Here is a 24,138-nt window from a genome sequence, read left to right as displayed (position 1 = left end):
TGTAGCAAGAAATTAATCGGTGGAGAGTTTTTATTTTGTTTACTAATAACTCTACACCAAGTAATTTCTTAGTCTAGTGTGTATACTTTTGCTTATGGTACATATTATTTAAATGACTTAATATTTAACTTTTGAATGAGAATGAATGATCTAAACAACTAAATCTTATAGACTAAAATTACGTATTACCAAAAATCTAATATTTACATACTTACAGTATAAACTCTTATTAAAATTAAAATTATATATATTTTCTTTTATTTTTTAATTTTTTAAATTCTATTTCATTTTCTAAAACAAAAACAAACAAAGTGTAAATTTTTAAAGAAGCGTAAACATTTTTTTTGTGTGTAATTTTTCAATATTCACTTGAAAAAATTAAGTGAATCTTCAAAATAGGAGAGTTTTGGGTTTATATAAAAAAAAAACATAAAATAATTTCGTTCTTGAAAATTCGAAAAACTTCGAAAAAGTTTTAAAAAAAAAATTAAAATTTGTATTTCTTTTTGTGACCACACACACAGTTTTTCGTTGGTGTATTTTTTTTTAACATATTTTTTTTACGGGGAGGGGGGGAAAAACGTATACAACGTTGACATGATTTTTAATATATTTTTTTTGTTTAAAATTGCCACATGGAGTTATAATAAACATTGATAAAGGAATAAATTCTACAATATATTTTTTTTTTTGAGAACACATTGACTTATTTTTTCGAAGGAAAAACACATTCATTTTAAAGAATATTGAGAAGAAATATCTCAAAAATTATCTTCGAAAATAACGAAATCATCATCGTCCTATGCTATCCGATTGACTAATTGCATTTTTCTTCGGTTTTGTGGTTGAAATGAGCTAGTTGTAGTCAATATTTGTGTGTGTTGTTGTTGGTGTATGATTTGGGGTTGTTGTTGTTGATGTTGTTGCTGAGAATGTTGTTGTTTAAATTGTTGTTGCACTTCACCAGCAGGACCTATTGAATAATTAACACTTAAGCGAGCTCGTTTCGGTGAATTATAATCGTTGTCGATTGAAGATGTCGGTGATGAGGTCATTTCAATGATATCATTTGAATTTATTTGCAGGCGTACAGCTTCTTTGTCGTCTTCCATATCGATGGCATCGTAAAAATCCTCCACCTGAATAAAAAAAAAAAAAAAACAAATCAATTAATATTATTGAAAACTAGTTGACTGAGGACGTTTTAATCTAACGCCTAAAGAGAAAATGGACTCTAGGGTTGAGAATTTATAAAGGATGAAAAAAACTTACCTCGATATCAAAATCCCTATGCTGTTGCGGCCCACTATCATCATCCTCCTCTACATACATTTCATGAGTTTCAACAATCGTTTCATCCAGTTCCTGATCCAATTCCTCCGAATCACTGGTTTCCTCCACCTCTGACTGACTATCAAGTTCTGCATCACTATCGCCCGTACTGCCATGTTTCATTTCACCTCGTTCCAATGCCTCCAAATGCTCAGGAAAGACCATAGCATTTCGAATTGCCATAGGTTCTTTGCGTGACCATTTTTGAACCTCTTCATCCATCTTTAAAACCTTCTCAGGATTCATTGCCCACAGACAACCTTTCCTCTGTCCACCATTTGTGGTTGGTTTCTTAACTTTTCCAAAACATTTATTCATCGATAGATTATGACGAACACTATTTTTCCAACCGCCATGTGCGGTCCTATAAAAAGGGAAATGCTCACACATGAAACTATAGATTTCAGAAACGGGCAGGGATCCACTGCGGGAGTTCTTTAGCGCCAAAGCAATGAGGCAGGAATATGAATAAGCTGGCTTGGGATACGCCGACTCCACTTCCACCTTAACCTTACTCGGTTTCACACTGATGAGTGTGGGTGTCGACATACTGGCCAAAGGTGATGACACCGATGATGATGTTGCTGTCGAATTGTTGGTGGAATGCTGCAAGTGTGTGGCTGGTGAAATATTTTTTGTATGAATAACATTCCGGGCTAGAATTTTCCCAGACATTTGATTGCCCAGAAATGAAGTGCTGCCATTTAGTGTGGCCATATTGTGCAGCGGACTAGAATCACGATCTCTTTTGAGAACAATTGTATTGCCATTTGCTGTAAGAGTTCCCGAAGACGACTTAGTTGTGTTGGATTGTTGTTTAAGCTTATTGTAGGTTATACTGTTGGCGAATGTTAGACCACCAATTCCTGGGGCAAGCTTTATTGTATTCGTTCCTGTGGATATAATTCCATTTGAATTGATTATTCCATTGGACGTCGGCAGTGGCGTCATTGATATTGATGTGGATGTAGAAGTCGAGGTGGCAGTGGATGTTGGTCTTGATTGTTCTTGGCTTGCTGCAGCCAAAGATGATGATGTTATTGATGATGAGGTAGTTGCGGAAGATGAACTTACAACATTATTAATCAGACTTATTGGTGATTTTCTCAGCTCTGAGGATAGATCCTTTTTGATAGAATCAATTGCAACATTTTTACGTTGATGTACTACAATATTTGAATTATTTTGTTGTTGTAGCGGTTGTTGTTGGTGTTGTTGTTGTTGATTTGGTTCTATTTTAATTTTCTGCTGTTCCGGTCGGAGGTAGGATATTCTCATTTGTTGTGGAGAAAAATGCAAATGACTTTTACTCTCCACCGGACTACCTGGCGGTGATGATGTATTACGCAGGCCATTTGTATTGAGTGTTGTCTTTGGTGATCTATACAACATCGATGAAATGATGGGTATAACAGTGATTGGATTTACACAAGCTCCAACATCGGAATAATAATCACTTGATGATGACCAAGTTGGTTCCCATTTGGGTTCCCATGAGGGTTCACTTTTTGTTTTATGTTTGGATGTGCTAGCAGCATCACTGGATATTGTATCGGCTTGATCAAATGATGATGACGAGGGCAGGTCATTGCCAAATGAACCGAATTCATTGCTGCCACCTACAAGTGTTGCAACCTCACTGCGAATGTCAATGTCTAGCATATCTTGCAACGAATCGGATATATAAAAATCCAGATTGGGACCTGACGAGTCCTGAAAAGAGATAAACAAAAAAAAATTGATTATTAAAAACAATAAATCGATTAAGATCTTAAATGATAAAAATGAAGAAAAGTTAAAAATAACTAATAGTTTAAAAAAAGCCAACAAAAAAAAGAGTATGGAATCAAGTAGTTAGAGCAAAATCACAAAAGCTTTGGTGATTTAGTTCCCCTCAAAGGATTTTCTCTGCCTTCTTCATACTGTTTCCATAATCTCCTTTTATTGAGATAGATTATTAAGACGCATCCGCAAATTGGAAGCTGAAGAAACTATGCTTGGCGACAAAACTTTTAGGTCGATATCAATCTTTAAATTTAGTGATTACTTATGTTACAAAAACTACTCATACATATCCCCGCTAAATGTCAGTCTAGGATCCGGTCACCAAATCTTTACACTTTAGCAAATCCTCGAAATTATGATACCTTAATTTCTGAACTTCGCAAGTGGCGAAGCCTTTATTCTACCTGGTTTATGAGGACGATAGTTAGACTGTTAGCAGAAAATGTTACTGAACTCTTTTGAAAAGAAAACGATACGAAAACCACTGCATCCTGGCTGGGTAAAGTGCATTGTGCATCTCATAAAGCTAAAAGACGATATTGGTGTCAAATTAAAGATTATAATGTCAGATATTAAAATTCATTCATGCAGCCCGTTTTAAGGTTACAAGCGCTAAATATGAGTTTTTTCCTAAAGTCCTGTTTTTTGGTGTGTTGATAATGGACGAGTTAAGGAATTTTGTTGGTATCAAATCAAAGGTAAAATTTTAGCACCTTCCTGGCATACAAGCTTTTTAAGACATTTGTTTCGTGTTTTTTTTTTTGACGTGATAACGTCTTATAAATCGATGAACCATGGCAGCCACCACGAAAAAGTGACGCCATTTTCCCGTTCCACTTGAAATTTTTAGCAGTGCGGCAAAAATTTCAATCAAAAATTAAAAATAAACTATTAGGTATACAAAAATCTTATATAGCTTATTTGAAAGATATTAACCAAAAGTTGAATAGAAAGGATATTTAAAAATTCCGTCATTTAATAGGGTAAATAGGGGTAAAACAAAATTGAAAAAAGTGGCTATTTTCTAAACGCGACGTTGTAGAAAGTTGAATTTTTATTAATCGATAGAATAATTTATTGTTAGGCTGACAATAGTATTGAAAAAATTCTAAAATACTTCAAAACGATGTTATAAATGGATTTTTAAAACTAAAACAAAGTAGTGATTATAGGTAGGGGAAATTTTTTCTGACAATTTGAAAAACGTCATTCCAAAGATAATAAAAAAAATGTTAGGAGTCTATTACAAATTTTTTTCAAGTCTCTGCGTTTCAAATATGAATTTTTGAAAAAAACCTACTTTTTTGGGGTATTTTTGGATGAGTTTTTATTTTTTTAAATCTCAAACTTTTAGAACATGTAGTCTATAACCTACAACCGCAAGAAATTGGTATTTTAAAACAATTTTTGACCGAATAACGGGAAAACAATTTTTTTGTCCCAATTTTTTTTACCGTTTTTTATTTTTATCTTTTTTTCTTCAACAGGTAAATAAATGAAATTTATGCTGTATGTAGATAGATAATAGACAGGACTATATCTGCGCAAAATTTGATTCAATTTTGTAGTTACAATTTTGAGATAACGGTAAAGTTCTATTTTTCAACACGTTCTATCTTTTGATCTAGAGCAGATACAAATTTAACGGTACATTTACTACAAGCTACACAATGTTAAATTAAAAAACTTCAGAAATACCTCAAAACACCTGTGGAGATCTGTTGCCCACGACCAGCCACCAGTGGGCGAAGTACCGTATTCTCAGTTTGAAATTTCGACATGGTTGGCTTTAAAAAATTCAAACTTTTTTTTTAGGCATCATAAAAATATGATTGAAGCGTCATATGAAAGGTGAAATAATAAGCTTTCGTATGATATAAAACTTAATATAGGTTGTTAAAGAAAAAAATTAATTTTATGGCGTGAGAAGATAAAAATGATTGATATTTTTGCTTTTTTTAATGAAAACTGATTGGGTTTAAAAAATTCTAGCTCTTTTTGTAGACGTCGAACAGACATTGGCGATATAAATATTTTGAGCTGAAATTATAGACTTTCAGATGGTATAAAATTATAGGTATAATTATAGGTTGTTATATAAAAAAAAAATCGATTTTTGGGTGATGAAAGTGATTTTTTCACTTTTTTATAAGAAATGATTGTTTTTAATAAATTATTTTATACTTTTTGTGCATTGTAAAAATTTAAAAATATGTAGTTTTATTCCTTAGAAGAAATATTTGGCAATTGAAGACGTTGTTTTGATATTTGCTATCTTACTTTTATGTCTTTTATTTGGGCTTTAACACCGACTGATAAAGGAATCTAAGTACACATCAGAATAATATTAATTTCATTTTTTACCCAATAATTAATACTAACCATATTTTGTTTAACGATTTATCTCAGAATAAGCTTCAGTTTCGGAATAGGATCTATAGAATAGGGTGTGTGCGGAAACAATATAAGCCTGATCGATACAATTAGTCATGCTAGCCAAAGACTTTTTGTCTAAATTTGAATATGTACTATGTAGAAATTGTTTGGGATTCTAGCAGACTATTTTTTCTTCTAGCAAATTTATTAACCGTGTGTTACTAACTTAAAAGAAATCATATCGACGCTAATTGAAGTCAAGGAAAACCATTCACCTCTGCCTAATTTGTGTTAACAACATACCTACCTACCTTCCTCAATAGTCTGGTGTCTTCTCTTAATTCCATACATATCTTCTTTAAAGCGCCTAAACCGGAAAAGCCTAATTAACTTAAAACAAAACTTGAGTAACAAAAAAAAAACAAAATAAAACTAAAAAAAAAAAACAATCAAAGACAAAGAGACCCATTCTCCCAAAAATAAAAATGATCATCTCATCTTTATTTTGCATAAGCTTAAGTTTTTTGTTTTTTATTAGTTTGCTTTTCATAGCCGGCATAAACTAAAAGACCACCATAAAAACAAAAATCACAAAAAAAAGAAAGCCGAACCTACACCAATCTTCGTTTATCTTTTGTTCTGTTTGTTTTTTTTTTTTTTTTATTTATGTATGCATGTTTTCTTGACAAAAAAAATATGTGTGAATGAAGCAAGTGAAATAAAATACAAATTTTCGACACCATGTGTGAAAAAAAAATTGAAACGAAAATATAAGAGGAAAAAAAAATCAAAAACAATAAAATCGAAAATGAATGACAAAACAACAACAACAAAAATCGATCGATAAGTCTTCCCGCCCAAAATTTTGTTCTTTGTTCGTCGTGTCGTCTAAACTCTAAAGCGAGGTTTACAGTCAAATTCAACTTAAATTCCATTTCAAGCGGGTATGAAAGGGTTTGGTTTTGGTGGTCGACCGTCCAATAAAGAGAATGTGATTTGATATGGAATGTTAAAACGAATTCCTTGCCTGGCTCGTAAAAACGAATTCCGATTTGAATTTCAAAGTTCGAGTTTTATTAAGGTGGTAGCTGCAGAATGTTTATTCGGCAACATTTTTCGAAGAAAAAAAACTAGTACCTTTTATTTTGGTACTTTAGTAACATATGGCCATTTTAGCGTTGTTCCTTTAGGAGGTGGCAAAGTACTATGTACTAGTAGTTTAGTAGCGAATTTCAATGCACTTTCAACTAAATCAATGCAATTCTCAACTACTCGGGCAGAAGAGCATCAGTTGTTCTAGTAGTAAATGTACTAGATTATCTACTCATGAGTAAACTACCAATTTCAACGAAACGTGAAAAAAATTGTTAATGTAGTAAGCTCATGTCAAATCGTCTGGAAAGAGCTGTCAAATCCTGTGACATTAGTCGAGTTCGGGTTCCTTTGGAGTACTAAAAATACAAGAAACAATTTGGCAGTTATTTCGGCCGTGTTCCTTTTGGGGTCGTATTCATGAGTAGAAACCTTGTATAACAACTACTACACATTCTTATCTACTCGAGCAAGAAATGAAATGAAACGCAAGGTGCAATTATGAAACGGCGTAAACCCAGCCGTTTGGTAAAGTGGTAAATATGTCAAAATTTTCTATGGATTTGACAGTTCGTTTACCAAAGGACCTTGGCTTTAGTCATTTTTGTCGTGAAATTTAATATGCTTTGGAAATTGTTCAAAATAATGGCAAAGCATTATAAAGAATGGAGTTAACTAGTTCGTTTGTCAGTTTAATGAACAGAGCATTTGACTATTGTGACAAAATTAACATTGACATTTTTTTGGTACAGTAAACACAACTTTTGCAGATTATTCATATACGATTCCCTTCTGATCTCAGCGCAAATGAATGTTTTAGATTTTTAGGGCATGCATGACGGACTTCTTCTTTATAATGCTATGCATCCGAGGGAACTCATCAGTAAGATCCTGTTGTATCCTTCTAAGATAGCATTTTTTTTATCAGAGCATGATTACCTATCGCTTCGCTGGTTTTCATTAATTTTGTTATTTTCTTTAAATTTTTAAAATTAAATTAATATTAAATTATATTTTAGTACAAAATATTATAACATTCCTAGTACTTTTATAATAAATTATAAGTGGGAGCCCTATTATAAAAACGACAGCACTGTTATAGATGTGTATCCACATTCAAGGCTAACTTCATTCAAACTTCTTTGGCAACGTAGAAATAATTGTATTTTAAAGTATGAATCAACTTAGAAGATACATGTTGCAACGACAAAAATATTCATCCACTTCACAAAAATTCTTCTACAAAGATATAATTCATCCGTTGGTTCATCGGCATTGAATGGAGAAATGAACATAAATTTCCCCTTTCGAATGGAGTATTATCGACGCCATTTGAAATTTTCCTTTCCTTCATTTAATATGTTGTTTTTTTTTTTCTATCTCCCCTTGTAGAATAACAATAAATAAGGATAGATACAATATTTTGTTTATTCAACCATTTATAAAGAAAGAGAAAGGACTATTATATGTGTTTTTTTTTATAATTCTCCTTAATTTTCAGCAGCAGTTAAAACAGAGCGCTCAACAAAATATTGTTGAGTTGAGAGGGAGAGAATATGACAACAACAAAAAAAACACACCGAGGTAGAAAAATTTAACTACAAAAAAAAATAAGAAATATTTTCAACATGGAAGGGAGGGAATGAGTAGCGACGAGTGTGGTACAGTTGCGACAAAACATGGGGTTATATTCGAAAATTCTATGTTCTTTCTTTCTGTGTGCCTTTGAATTTTTGTTCCTTTGGGTTTTTGTGTTTCTCTACAATAGAAAAAAAAAAGATGAAAACGAAAATGCGAGACTACAATAATTCATGGAATGGCATGGCACTGGGGCTCACACAAAAATGTTACTATAACTCCAATGGGGATTTGCCGGTTGACTTTTTGTATATAGATACATTTGTGGATTATTTATGTTTACAAAAATAAGATGTCCCGAGAACAAAAAAATATTTGTGGCGCAGCGCGGCACAAGTCGCGTAACGTAACGAAATGGCGGGCAAGTAAAAATGAATTGGGATTGAATATTCGATGTGTTTTGAATTTTTTCTAAACCGAATTAGGTATGATCAATTTCAGAAAAGTGGCATTCTTGTAAGGATATTTTGGTTGGATATTAAAAACACAAAGTGTTGAATCTTCAATTAGAAAATATCAACATTTCCATACACACATACATAATGTACATAGATTAGTATTATAGGTATAGGTACAGGAAGGTAATAATTTTGACGAAAAATTTAATCGATTTTTTGAAAATTTTCCTTTTGCTTTGTGAAGTCTTTTTAGGGTTACCATTTACCAATTTTGAAGTAAAAATGAAAAAAATTCGACTTTAGTAGGTTTTTACTAGGGATGTTGCGGATGTTCGCATCCGCAACCGCAAATGCGGAACTTCCGAATGAATTTGGGCATCCGCAATAATCTATGCGAATTTTCATGCAAAAAATTTGCGACGAGAAGGAAATTGGACGGAGTGTACAAATGGCGCGTACCAATGGGAGTCGCGTCTAGCAATTTTCTATGACCGATTTTTTAAGGCAAAACACAGAAAAAATGCAAAAGGTCTTAATTTTAATAGAGTTCTTTCTTTCCGGACAAAAAAAAAGAGCCAATGTGGAGGAAGAAAACCATCTTCGTTGAGAAGACTTTAACGACGATTTCTACCCACTCCACAATACTGTGCTCCTAGGAAACAATTATTTAGAAGCACGGGCTTTATTTACCAAGCTTTGTTAACCGACTTAATGTAGAGAAGGTGGCGGTATTCTTTTTTTACCGACTTCCAAAAAGGAGGAGGTATTCAATTCGTCTGTATTTTTTTTTTTTTTATGTTTGTTACCGCATAACTTTGGACTGAGTGAACCAATTTCGATAATTCTTTTTGTATTGGATAGCTGGTGGCTGCAGTGTGGTCCCATTTTAATTTCGTTCACTTTTTGCCATAGGAACTATTTTAAAAACCTAGTTTTGATCCATGGAAGTCGGTTTTGTTTTTTTGCTAAAAATGATTATTACTAAGCCTAATGCACCCATTTTTAATTTCTCTTGTTAAATATACCTAAATAATAAAAATATTTTTAATAGCTGTGTCATTTTTTTAAATATTTTTTTTATATGTTTGGTAGGTTTAAATTCGATGTGGCAGATTTTTGAGCCAATTTTTTAAGAAAACGATTTTTTAAAATGGAAATTATTTTTATTATTTAAAAAATGTTTTGAGTTGACCGAAGCTGGCATACGAACTCAGACCTCTCGCGCCACAGGCCATCTCAATACCTACCTAACCATTGCGCCACGGGATACTATCATTTTTATTAGTTTTCCAGTAGAATATTTTTTTTCATTTTTGACTTTATTAAAAAAAAAAAATAGTTAAATTGATACTGATAATAAAACTGGTCGGCAAAAAATACCCAAATAAAATATTATTTTTTGAGAATACATGGTTAATTTCGAAAAAATTAACGATGATGTAATTCGACTTCAAAAGTACCGAAAATATTGGGTATAAAATACGTATAATATTCTAGTTTTTTTTTTAAACTTTTTTGGCAGTGCAGAAATTTTGACTTCAGATTCGAAATCAGCACACAAAATTCCTAAAGTATGGCTTTGTGTGATGATAGTCAATTTGTACTTACTATTTTTATCCCATTGTAGTCATAGTACTTTTGTAAGTTAAAAGACTAAATTCCAGTTTACACGTTTGGAAGATCTTCTTAAATTGACACATTTAAAAATTTAAAGGCAAATTAAAGATCCTTAGTTAGATTCCCAAGATAAATTAATCAAATCACCTAGGTAGAAAAAGTAATCCAACTTTTTTCCAAAGAGTAAAAAAAACATAGAAATTTATAAGATTGCAACATTGTATTGCATTGTCCCGTAGAGGAAGGTCTATGTCTATACTTTCCAATGTTCTTATCTATTAAATTTTAAACTTTACCTTCTAACTGTGCCTAGTAATCCCGTTATTTGGTATGAGTAAAAGAAGTGCCAAAAATACTGTACCTAACTACAAAAAATTTGAACTTCCTGGAAAACATGAAACAATATCTAAGGTACTTGAACTGATAGATACGAAATCATTTCAATGTAATATTTCATATTTTAGGAAAGGTGGGCTTCTCAAAAAATGGAACAAAAATACATCCTAAAACCCATTCATTCCTTTGTAAACACACGGAAATTTGTGTTGTTCGCGATATAGGGATGAAAGTGAACATCGAACCATGTAAATTCAATTGTTATTTCTTATTTATTTTGTTTTTTTTTTTTTTTTTTGTGGGTTTGTCCTTGGCACACATGTTGTTCTCGTTATGGCCGAAACTTCACGATACCTCTTCTCCACCTCTTATAAAGGTGTAATTTTATGTATCTACACTACCACCTTACAGGCACGTATTTCGAACTTGGACATGATAAAGAGGACGATGAATGAGAAAACAAAAAATATACAAAAAAAAAAAATTGAAAAAGGTTTTTTTATCGTAATAAGGTTTGGTTGTGTGTCCGCCTGTTCGTCTGTTGTCTTGTCGGTTGATTGAATCTGCAGGTGCAGCAACATTTGGAGCTCTGACCGAAGTCAACGCCTACACTTTTTTTATTTTAAAGAAGTTAGGTATTGCATTAAAAGTTTATATCGTCTTTCAGGCTTTAGATCGAGTACTCTTGTCATATTACCAAAATACGAATTGATCTTGGTCACATGATCTATCTAGACTGAAAAAGAAGGATTTATAAACTCTTATTTTATGTGAACTGTGCCAAAACCTAATCAGCTAACCTTTCAAGCTCACTTTTTTAGATAACATCGGTTTCTGTCCCCTAAAATAACCATGACCTGAAAATTCTAGAAAACAAATGCGACACGGTTGAGATTGCCAAAACAACAAGAGACAATTTTAAGTCGGAAGGATATCAATCAAATAAAAGGACAATATCACAAAATCAAATTTTGTGACCTTCAAGAAATTGTAAAAATGAAAGTAAGTACACAATTTATTGCCAAATCATTAGGTCCCACTGTCCTTATTTTATAAAGGATCCTTTTATTTTTTCAGGTACTACCTAAAATGACGAACAAAAAACTAGCTCAAGAAAAAAGATAATAATACAAAAAAAAGAAATAACAAAAAACAGGGAACTGCATTTTATCCATAAAAGTGCATTCATATCGCAGGCGCAGCAGCAACAGCAGATGGTCTCGGCAACTACCCTTGTTGGAAAGAAAAAGTAAAATATTACAATGCACACACACAATCCTCGCCATAGGGACATTTTTCAGGATAAGAAAAAGAATATTTGAATTTGTTTAAAGTGCGAAAACTAAACAAAAGTTGAGAAATTTTTTTCTGGAAGGTAAGAAGGTAGGTAATGTGTAGAGTGTTCCAAGAAAGAAAAAAACCTTTTCTTTTAAATAAACAATTACTTGGTGAGTGAAGAAGAAGAATAAGGAAATTCTTTTCGTTGTATTTTAATATCCTTAAAGGGGACAAAAAAGGGGCATTGTGTAAAACGATTCTTTTCTTACATCACATTAGGTACCCATCACGGCTGCGATCCAAAAGGAGGTATAGGTATAATGTGTACAGAACGATCGTATAGCGGCCAATGAAGAAATTTTTACTTTATTTCTTGATCCGCAGCAGATGTCCGAATTATGAAGGGTAGGATTGATTGTTTTAATTTAATGTAGGTTAGGGTTTGGTAGGGTACTTGCATTCGTTGGGTGGTTTAGTGGTTTAGCATCATGGAAAAAATACAGAAGGTAAGACAATTTATTAATTTCCCAAAGTTTGAGCTAAATTGTTTGTGAAATTCAAAGATTATTTGAAATTTCTTATTTTTGAAAGAGCAATTTGAACGGCTTTTTTAAGGCATCTTGGAAGATTGCTACTTTTGTCGGATTCGACCATTTGACCATTACTTTGTGATTTTATGAACGATTTATTTTCAGAAATCTGAATCGGCTCAATGTTAATGATTTCTAGCTCAAAACCCGAATTTGAAAGATCTTCACGTAATTTGTGTTTGATCCAACAACGGTAACACAAATTTTACTGATCTTTTTCATGGCGATTCATCCCCCATATAAACGTTTTAGCTCGTGTATACATTCCAATAGTCACTGACCAGGATTATTTCGGGTACACTCAATGACTAACATTCTAACATTGACGTCAATTGTGCATATTTCGAATAGTGCCAGCCATAGAATACTGTTCTTTTTCAACCGAAATTTGCTGATATCAGAAAGGAAAAACTATCTTCTAGAATAGAGTAACTGAACTGACACTCTGCCTCGGATAGAGATAAATCAAACCTTTACAAGTTTTGGATACATCATAAGGACAAAGAATAATTTCTTTTAAGATTAAAATTGATTTCACATAAAATTAACATTTTGAAGATAAGTTAAATGCAATAGTTTTTCTGTAATACGGGCTTCCGTAAATATGATGCATACGAAAAGGCTCAAAATGTTGATTTATTAGAAGCCTCTAGAGCAGAGATGACGATAACAAAGTTTTGGACTAGTGATATTTCCACCACCATTAGAAAATAATGCACTTTCTTGTATTGATAAAAATCAATTTTCAGATTTCAAAGGAATATTTCCACCAAGCCCATCTGCAAACCTGGTCTTTTGAATGAAGTGGAGTCATTCAGCGGACTTTGGAATTCAACACGTAAACATTGCAATTCCATAACACAAACACATCTAGTGTTAAAATTGACAACCCCTATGCAAAAAGTGGAAACTAAAGAAGTCATTTGAATAAAATAGTATTAAAGTTCGAACTAAGACCATTCACACAAACAGTGATAATGTTTATACCTTCTACTCAATGGGGCTCACAACTCGATATCTTTCCTCGGCTTTAGTCCATACAAAATTTGATATTTCACCTCGGTGGAGGTCACTTCGGCTCATCAGTTGACTTATCGTGAGACACCTTGTCAAAACGCAAATTTTGTCTATATTCAGCCCAAATTACATAGATTTTTTGACAAAAATCTAATGTGATTATTTAGTTCAAATTAAGTCAAAGATTATAACACCAAACCTGCTGATGTAGGAATACCACAAAGGAGCGGCATCTTAAACCTAGGTACCTGACACGACTTTTTATCTGTCATTGATTCTTTATCAAGCTAAGTAGACCTTTATTTTGAATAAAAAGTTATCTAATTCTTAGAAAATTTACAAATTCAATGTTAACGTTATAAATATCATCAAATTTTCTATCAAGTACAAATGTTATATTTTTTTCTTTTTACAAATCCTCAATCTTAACTTCTTATTAAACATAACAATCGATCATATTTATTTGTCTTTTCCCTTTTTCCAAACATTTGTTACAATGTAACAATCTTCCCATATCAAGTGAAAAAATTTCAACATTCTTGCTTGTTTAAAACAACCTTCCCGAATAGGGATTTTTGCTGCTGACCATTTTGTCTATAGTAACAAGAAAATTTGTTCGGAAAAAGAAATATATCTCCAACAAACGCCATCGTTTCATCGTTGTTTTAATTTTTTTACTCCCTTTCCCATGAGTGCAACTAATAAACACCAGACAGGCGTGTAAAATTGTAAGAAGAAAAAAAAATATATATATTTAAGCTTGCGATTGCGCGGTTAAACTTGGAAATGAACGTAGAGAAGATACTGGGAGTTAGATGCTATTAATAGGGAAAAATTCTCTTCTCTGTATCTAGTGTTTTGATTATGTTTGGCTTCCCTTTTTCTTGCCGGTTTTTTTTTTTTTTTACTTTTTCGTTTGGTTCACCTTCGTTACTTGGTTTTGGATTGAATGATTACACTCTCGTGTGTTGGGTTGACTGTCGTCGCCTGCCGGTATCCATTCCAAACCAAAACTCGACTCAAATGAGAATGAAAACATTGTAGCAGAAAATTTTGCTGCTTTGCAGAGAGAAACTGCAAAAATAAAAATATATAGAGAAATGAGAAAAGGTGAAAAATATTAGAATTGAGTGAAGTGAAGAACAACAAATCTCAATGTCAAGACCAAAGGGCAATCACTTTTAGTTTTTTTGTACTTCTTTTTTTTTGTCACAAATTCATTAAACATTAAATTTTTTGTTTTTTATGTAATTTTATTCAAAGTTTATTTCTTTTATTTTAAGAGGTATACGTCCTACCTACCTAGGATGTCAAAAGGAATAGTTAAATAGCCAGCAAACAATGGTAAATGTAAATGGTACTTTTGCATGTATTTAAATTAAACGAGAAACTTTTATGATGTTGATGAAACTTAAGGGTAACTAAGTAGGTATGGAGAGTAAGGCAGGTAACCAAAAACAGAATTTATGATACCTCAATGTTTTCTTTGTTCTTTAACAATTGTTATTTTTAGAGCAATTTGTGATGACACTCTTATTAAAAATGTTTTTATTAGGTAGGTAGTTACCGGAATTTTTTTCTTTTTTTCATTTTGGTCGAGTGTTAGCTTAGGATCTTAGTTCTTTTGAGAAGTTTTGGTTATACACAACAAAAGTTTTCAAATCACATACCAAGGTGGCGCCAATACTTAATTCAACACTTTGTTAGAATATGCTCATTTATATAAGAGGTCAGTCAGTTCATTGTTACTTTGACATTTTTGTAGCCCGTTTTAACTTAAATCGCTATGGTAATAGTATTACCAAAGCCAAAGAATAATTTTTTTGGATGTAAAAATATTTCAAAATCATATGAACCATCACACGATTCTTGACATCAAGCTTATTAGGTATAGGAGATGATAGAACGTCTAATAAGTTTCAGTTACATTCGTATTACAGTAGGAATAAAATGGCTTTAGGATTATGATCACCTCGACATAGAGATCATAATAGTTTCGAATAAATGAAGAAGAAGATTAGGTACCTACCTATAATTTTTCAAATCAAAAGTAAATCAGTTTCTATTGACACTTCCTTAGTTGAAATCGATTCACTATGAGAACCGGAAAAGGAAGAAAGACTACCGTAATTAGGTCTATATTTTGATGATGATAAATGAATTCCTTTACAAGGTAATATTAATATCATTTTAACAAAGCAACTCCTTTTTCCCTTGAGGTGTTGGTTTAATTATACGTATATTTTTATTATTTCTTGTGTTAAGGGTTCGCTATGTATACCTGAAATTTAATACATTTCTAACTTTTTATTATTCCAAGGTCGTCTTTTTTATAATTTTTTTTTTCACAAAATACCTTTATAGAGCTTCACATTTAGTTCTGATAAAATATAGGTTAGGTACCATGACCTTGATTACATTACTTTTGTTATTCTGAGAAACTAAAGAAGTATAGACCACAGATTTTTAAATAAGGATCATCTCAAACTTGGATCCTAGTTTTTTTGGGCTTTTCATAAAAGTTGGTAGGTTTAAAATCGATTTTGTAGATTTTTTGCTCAACTTAAAGATAACAATTTTCAATTTTTAAGTTCAAGTGACCTCAACTCCAATTAAAATATTAAAAATTTTTTTATTATTTTATTCTTTGTGATAACAATTTTCTTAAAAAAATTATTTCCAATTACCCAAAATCTTATTATTATTAAGATTCTTTATTTTTTCAATTTAATTTTGTACAAAATTTTACTTAAAGAATACGGACCTGGTTTTTTTCCGTCTTCCGGATATGACATTACAAATAAAAAATTTTAAAAATTAAAAAGTAGAGTGTAAATTACAATTTCAAATGAAAATTAAAAATAGATACAAAAATGTATTTAGTTTTTTTTATATAAAAGAATAACAACAAAAATGCATTTTTACAATTTTAATGATTTGTCACATAAAGAGATAACACGGGTCGTCTGAACGCGACACTACTCGAAGTTTCTTGCACTCCAGATTTTTTGATGCAGAAATGTTTCTTGGGGTCTAAATAGTAAAAAAAAAAAGCTTTTTCAAAATTTTCTATCTAGCTATTCGCTTTTGCGGGTTTAATTAGTTAAAAAAGCGTACTTTAACGTACTCTCACTCATGTTTGGGTTAATAACACTCCTAATAATAACGGTAAAAACTTAAACAATGGCTCTATTTTTTAGAAGACATATGACTCTTTTTAACTACGTTTCAATTAAATTGATATCATTTTTAAATCTTCAGATATTCAAATCCAAGTCCGTTCATTTTTTCTGCCCTATTCGATTTCACTAATAAAAAAGTTTTTTTTATAGAAGTCAGAGTATACCTTTCTAATGTTTTTTCGTACGCTGATCTAGAATCCGAAGTCAAAAATCACATCATAAGTTTTTGAGATATACCTTTGTATTACCGTTTGAGGAGAAGCATCCCCAAACCATTATAAATCCTCGATTGAGTAAGAGAAAATGTTTGTATTGAAAGGACAATGAAAAAATTAACGGATGGTCACCGTACTCTCCTAATTTTCAACTTTCCACAACCTTTTAAAGCTTTTGTCATCAGCTTCAAACTAAAAATATTCCCAAGAATTTAAATAGGTAGGTAGAAATGATAACTCAAGCACTTCCCCTGCATGTATGCCATAAATATTAATAAAATATGCAATTTTGCAACCAATCCATAACTGTTCCGCACTAATAATCCCGCAAACACACAACAACTCAGTGATAAGAGAAGACACAAAAAAATGTTGCACAAACAAACAAACTTCCCATCCCACTTCGTTTAGAATAAATTTTTACTATCAACATCCCTCCAATGCAACAAAAACAACAAAATGAAATGAAAAAAAAAAAAAAAACATGCAAAAATAATAAAGAAATATCGCAGAAATGTCAAAGACCTTCTCTCGCCATCGTCGCCACTAGCAAAGAGCGCCTCCAACAACGCCGCCATGAACTGCAAAACGTCGTTCGTCGTCGTTGTCACCGTCATTCTCACCACCACCTCGTCGGAAAGTCGATTCACAGTCGAATCGGCCTCGACGAGCCAGCCAACAGCAATCAAAACAAAAATCCCAAAGAAAAAAAAAAAAAAAACAAAAAATGACGAGAAAACTACGGAAAAAGAAAATTGTAGAAACATAATAAAATAAACATGTTTTCTCAAGTCACCCCACCACACCGCCCACCCGGTGTGTGTGCAAAATAACTTTATCCATTCATCACTCAGAAAAACCGCTCACTGAAAAATTCACACGGTAGAAAAAAAAAATAAACAAACACAAAAAAAAAACATGACATCTCCCCTCAGCCGAGTCTCGAAAGGGCACACATACCAACTTTTTTCCCACATATACGTTGTGGAGTGGAGAATGTGATAGGGAAAAAAAACAGGGAAATATTATTTCTCCCCCACCTCTTAGCGGATTTTGTTTTGGTATCTTTGTTCGTTTTCGTTCAAAAATTTATTGTGTCCCCCCCCCCCCTTTACCCATCTTTTACAAACACCACACAACCATACCAAGAAGCCGGGCAATAAAAAAGGCAAACGATAAAAGAAAGAAAACCCAAGTAGAGCGAAAAAAATATACGTTACAAACTACAAATGAAAAAAACAAAATTCAAAAAAATATAAAATACATTCCATTTCCTTCGACTTTGATCGAGTTCACCACAGCTACACACTATCCCATCGTGGTAAAGAAAAAGACATCACGTTCGAATAACACAACACAAGGGACCTACAAAAATTTGAATTCATAAAATTGAATATTTTTTTTTTTTTTTTTTTCAAGAATATGTATAGAGGTACTCTAGGTAGAAAATCGGAAACCCTCTTTTTTTCTGTACGAAGCAATTCATTAGACATCAGAGCTAAGCTGAACCCAAAAAATTAGAAAGAATAAAAAAGCGAGAAAGGGTGAGAAGAGGAAGGATAGGATAGAGTTGCCAACATGTCATATAATTTGTATAAAAAATTATCACATTTTTTCGATGACAGTACAGATAACGGTATATCGATTTAATTATTCATGAATTATGGACAGTGGCGTAGTCTCTAGATTTAATCTTTATTTTCGGACAATGAAAGGCCAGAATGGGGGCGCTTACAGTGTTTCTTATTTTCCGGACTAAGAGATTTCCTTTGAATTGAAAATATGTTTTGCATCACAAAATGAACTGTCTTTCAAACCCCGGTCAAGATAATGTTAAACTAACGGTTAAAACATCATGGGAGTATCAAAAGTTTTTCATTTAAGATATAAAATCCAGTCAAATTTTTGCTCAAAAATTTATATAGTGATATTAATACCACTAATTACAAAATACCAAGGACTTATGATTTACAATACCTAACTATTCCTGTATGCATAAGGGTCCCATTTATCCCGTTTTTTTACAGAACCAGTCCTGTATTTGGATGCTAAATCCTGTGTCCTATAATTTAGCTTTAAAACCTGTATATATCCTGCATTTATCTTGAATGTCAATTTTTGTTTCAGTTTTGAGATAAAAACGCTTTCGGGTAGATCCAAATATGCAAATCAAGCTAAGTTTTAGAGTCAATAACTACTCCTACTTAAAATACTTATAAAAATATATTCTTCAAAACTATCTTGAAAACACAGAGATAGTTTTCGACTGCGATTATTGTATGATTAATTAATTTTATAAGTATAAAACGATGGTACATTATTTTCATCCAAAAAATTGTCTTAAAGGGCTAAAGATTGCAAATTCTGATGTTTTTTTTTTGACATTTTCGACATTGCTGGACTCGAATCTTTTGTCCAAAAACTTAGTATGTTCAATATATCATATACATAATAAACTACGCCAAAAGTCAGAACATTCCACGTGTGGATCGAAAATTCATTGACCTTATTTTCGTTTGCAGGGTTCGACATCAGTAAATCCGTCCGTATCCCAGGCTTGTCGTTGTTGCATATTTACATCCAGACGCAGGCAGATAAGTAGATTAGCAACTTTACATGACTGTTTATTTGCCCGAAGCAATACCTTAAAAAATCAAGGCTAGATTTAGATTTAGAGTGTTTTTGGAAGCCCATGGTGGGAGTTTAGCAGAAAAACATTAAAAAAGTGAGGCAATGGGTCGTATGCAATAAAAATAGCTTAAGCTCTTACCTCTCTTATCAGTACATTTTTTTTAGATCTATCTCACTTTCTTGATATAGATATCAAGATGTACTGAGCTCATTCTTTTGCATATGAGGCAATATTTGAAAATTACGTTTTTGTTCTTAGGGATTTAAGTTATACACTCAGGGAAAAGCCACCATAAAACAACGTAAAATTAGTGAAAACCACATTGATTTAACTATTATTAGGAATGATTTTGCGTTTAAGATGAAAATTTTAAAATCAAAGTAGTTCATCTTTGAAACAACGACGACGTTTCAACTTCAATTTATTTTTTCCCTCAGTGTAGAAAACTATTTTGCTCTCTAATCAAGACCTTCTTTTTACTCTCGATTTATTATTAAATTAAGGTTCATAATTAAGATGATATTGCCATGTTCAAAGGAAAGAACCCCTTCAAAAAGGCAATATCATACAATCAAGGTTATAAGAAAGATAGATCTAAAAATTCTTGGTATATTATAAGCAAATGTGGAAAACCACCATTAGTTGACCTCAGAAATGGAAAAATAAAAAACAAAGTGTGATGTAAATACATTATGTGGGAGTCAAGATCCCTACAACATCGTTACCATAATAATACTGTACAAAGGAAGAAGGTCCATATTATATTCCATGATTGTATTCTTTGCATGTGCATATCCATGGTTACATGACAAAATTTGTTTGCTAGTTTAGAAAAATCGCTTAAAAACTTTAAATTGAAAACATAAACATATTACTCTTGGTATATTATTTGTATATCTAGTTTAGAACTTTTTTTTATCGATTTTTTAAAGACCCAAAAAGGTCTTACTCAACCTTTTTGACTAGTAAAATCAAATCTTATGATAAAAATCAAATATTCCGGCTTAATGATCTTTCAGAAAATTAATGCAGTTAATAAAAACTAATTCATTATTTTCTAAACGTTTCTCCGAGTTTTATTCGGCTTCATCAGGGGATTTTTTTATTAGTTTCTTAAAAAAGAAAAATACAATAACTTATTAACTATACCTACTGTGTTACAATTACTTTACTTGGACTAACTTTTTTTCAAAATTGGGTTATTTCATATTTAATTGATTTGTTGAATATTGGATACATTTAAAATAAATTAAAAAACAAAAACTTTTTAAATTTGAATAAATTAGAAACTAACGGAAATATACATACATATATTTAACATTAATAGCAAATGTTAAATATTTATTTCCGCTTGTTTCTATTTTTGTTTCTATTTTAAGTTAATAATTTGTTGTTCAAAAATTTTGTTTCCATAACATGTTTACAGCTGTTTATTTAAATTTTATTTTTTTTATTCTATCTGTTTTTATTTGAATCCCCAATTAATTTTCTATTGATTTGTTTTTTATACATACGGCAACCCTAAACAGGTACTTTTCCACATTCACTCCACCAACCCTCATCAAGTCTTTAATTTTTTTTTTTTTCCTTTTTTCTAACCATTCAATTTGTACGGCTTTTTGATTGTGCTGACTGCGGCGACTGCTGCTGCTGCCGATGTCTGCTTATACACATCTGCACAATCAACAACAGGCCAAAAAGAGACAACCAATACAAAAATCGATCGATAATTCGTGCAACAAAACGAAACACAAGATGTTGGGAAACATTTTTCGTAGAAAATTATGGGGTACATCTCAAAATTTGTGTAGACATGAGATTTTATAAAAAAGCGGGAATTCAACATAAAAAAAATTGAATTCGTTTTTTTTAATATAAAATTTATATTGAAATACAGTTTCAAAATTATAATCCATCCAATCGATATTTTAAATTGTCAATAAAACTTAAAACTTTTTTAGGTGCATGTATACATACCGCATATTTATTTAGGAATCCATCATGAAATCCACTTGAGTAATCTTCCAGTTCAAACATTTTATTTTTTCGAATTTAACTTTTTTTTATTATCACCCACAAAAAAAAAAAACTGTATAAAAGTTTTTTCAAAAGTTCTTCGAAAAATGTAAATCAGTTAATAATAAAAAAGAAATAAAAAAAAACTTGTTTTTCTAATTTTATCTTCTATTAACACTTTTTTGTGGAACACAAGACAATTGTTTTATTTCTTTTTTTTTCTTTGCTTTTGCCTTTTTCTTTTGTTTTTAATGGATTATTTTCGTTTTTGTTGCTTGTTCTATGCCCTGTTAAGCGCAGCACACAGAGTCAGTAGCAGAGAAGAGAAATTGACGGCAGAGAAGAGCGAAAGAACAACACTATCAACACGCACCACACACAACTCATGTACGAATTCGACTGAGGAAAAAATTCGTTAAATATGTATCTACCACCGCGCGAAACACGAGTGTACTCTGTTCGTTTCTCTGCAATGAGAATTGCTTTGTGTTTCCCCTCTTCGAAGGAGAAATGTTTGTTTTTTTTTTTTTTTTTGTATTTTCTTTTGCACAAGAGAGTCGCTCGGTAGTAATTTCCAGAAATATTATTCTCGATGGAATATGGAAGGGGAAAATGAATGAATAGTTGAGTTTTTAAATTTGACGATGATGATTGTTTCTGATTGGTTGATTTTGATATTTAAATTCAGCTAAAACCGTTGATATGATAGAGACAGAGATAGAGTGGTTGTTCATTTTGGATATTTGCTACTGCTGCATTTGGACAAGAGGGATACAAATTTATTTTGTATTTATTTTTGTTCGTATTTTCTAGAATTTTTTTTTAAATGAACACAAAATGTTGGTGGTAAATATACACAAAAACAACACAGTTGAACAGAAATTACAAATAAAATTTATTTGCCGATTTTAATTACATTATTTTGCACAACGCCTTTTTTTAACATGAATTCACCACATGAAGAGGATTTCTTCTGACACTGGAATTATGTGTAGAATTTACCCGCCATTTGAAGTTTTGTCTGGCAACACATGGAATACATGTGCATTTTTATGGGGTTTCTTTGCAACATTTATACATAACTTGATATATATATATATTTTGGGTTCATTTTATTATAGGGTAATGTTTGATAGGTTCACTTAAAACTATGATGAGAAGTTAAAACCGGGATAACTAAAAAATAGTCGCAAATAACCATTTTTTTAACTGTTTTAATAGTTATCCCGATATTAAATATTTTTTCTCTGAGTGTACAAAAATGCGTTTGAAAATTTTCACTTTTGTACTTTTTCACTTCGTGAACCAATGTAGTTAAGGCCTTAACCCTTAACTATAGTGGTGAAAATTTGTGGTGTTTTGAAATGATAAAATAAAATACAAAATTGAATTTTTTTATAAATTTTGTTTTTGCATCAAAAGAAAACAATTTAAAAAAAAATAAAAAAATAAAAAAAAAAAAGAGAAAATTCATTTTCAACGGTTTTTATTAACTTTTTAAAAGTTGATGTGGGTCCCCTGGACCCACCACTATAGTTAAGGGTTAAGATATAACTACAACACGGCTACTTTTTACAATAAGTGGGAAATTTACAAAAGTAAACAATTTTTTCCTTCCTAGCAAAATTTGATTTTAAAAAAACATATTGTTTTTGAAACTTAAAAATAAGCTTTCTGCATAATTTTTTTTTTCGTTTTGGGGTCGAAAACTGTCACAAAATGGGGTTTAAAATTTTCACTTTTTGACTGTGCAAAAAGTGCTCCTTGTAGTTATTCCTTTATTCCTTTGGGCTTCTTTCGAAAAAGAATAGAATAGAATAGTTTTAATTCTTATGTAGGTACTTTTATTATCTCACAAACGGGTTAGTTTTTCTTTTCAATTTTGAATTATTTCAAATAGACAGCCCACAGCAAATTTTGGGAGTAAAGGTACATATAACCAAAATGTGAGTACCTATGTACATATGCAGTTTTATAGCTTTATGCGTTCTTATAAAGCATTCAAAAGTCTGGGACCTTTAAACAACGGCTTTATATCGTCGGCACAAAGCCAAAACCGCGAATCTATATTTTTGGACATTTTCACTTTCATGTGTCATTTAACTTGTTTTCGGTTACTCTATTTTCTACTTCGACCCCAACCCTCCATCTGTTGCCTAGCATCCTAAACTATTAATTTCCATTGCACGAGTTTCCATAATTTTGCATGAGTATCCAAAACTTTGAAGCCAAAACTTAATTTTGCAGATTCGTGGTTTTGGCGTAGACCCACGATATGGTTTCTGGGTGGTTAAATGCGAGTTTTCTAATCAATTTGAGTAGGATAAATTTACATAAATTCACATTTTTAATACCTATGAGGACTGATGCTCTGTCATTTTCTCAAAGTCTGAATACCTTGTTGCCAGTTGTACAAATATTTAATCCGTGGTTCAGCAACTTTTATCTTTTAAATTCGGTGCTTAAGTTGAGGTTGTGGCACTGGTTCAAGGTCCATATATGGTAAATTGGCTAAATCTAGCTTGAACCAAAGCTGATCCACAACTAATCCGCCGAAATCGGCGAGTTAAATGTCTGATCCGAGGCTGAACCACGTTTGTACAACTGTAAACAGAAAAGTCGTCAAAACAAAGT

General features: G+C 31.7%; 1 protein-coding gene across 1 annotated transcript; it reads right to left on the bottom strand.

Annotated features, from left to right (window-relative positions):
* LOC129913898 (serine-rich adhesin for platelets) lies at positions 1-22,453 on the bottom strand. Its single transcript, XM_055992865.1, has 3 exons — positions 21,466-22,453; positions 1,273-3,045; positions 1-1,139 (listed from the first exon to the last, which is right to left on the bottom strand). The coding sequence occupies exons 1-3, from the start codon at positions 21,523-21,525 to the stop codon at positions 801-803; spliced, it is 2,172 nt and encodes a 723-aa protein (XP_055848840.1). The 5' UTR covers positions 21,526-22,453; the 3' UTR covers positions 1-800.
* Between the last annotated feature and the right edge of the window lie 1,685 nt (positions 22,454-24,138).

Source organism: Episyrphus balteatus, chromosome 3 (assembly GCF_945859705.1).
Source record: "Episyrphus balteatus chromosome 3, idEpiBalt1.1, whole genome shotgun sequence".
Lineage (NCBI taxonomy): Eukaryota > Metazoa > Arthropoda > Insecta > Diptera > Syrphidae > Episyrphus > Episyrphus balteatus.
Note: the sequence above shows the minus strand (reverse complement) of the source record. Positions and strands in the feature narration are given on the sequence as shown.

Bases quoted from the DNA above. Each gene is read 5' to 3' on its own strand.
- LOC129913898 (XM_055992865.1), bottom strand. From the start codon at position 21,525: ATGTTTGAACTGGAAGATTACTCAAGTGGATTTCATGATGGATTCCTA. The intron at 3,046-21,465 runs GTATGTATACAT...ATCTCTTTTCAG, and splicing joins GATTCCTAAATAAATATGCG to GACTCGTCAGGTCCCAATCT. The intron at 1,140-1,272 runs GTAAGTTTTTTT...TTTTTTATTCAG, and splicing joins ATAGGGATTTTGATATCGAG to GTGGAGGATTTTTACGATGC.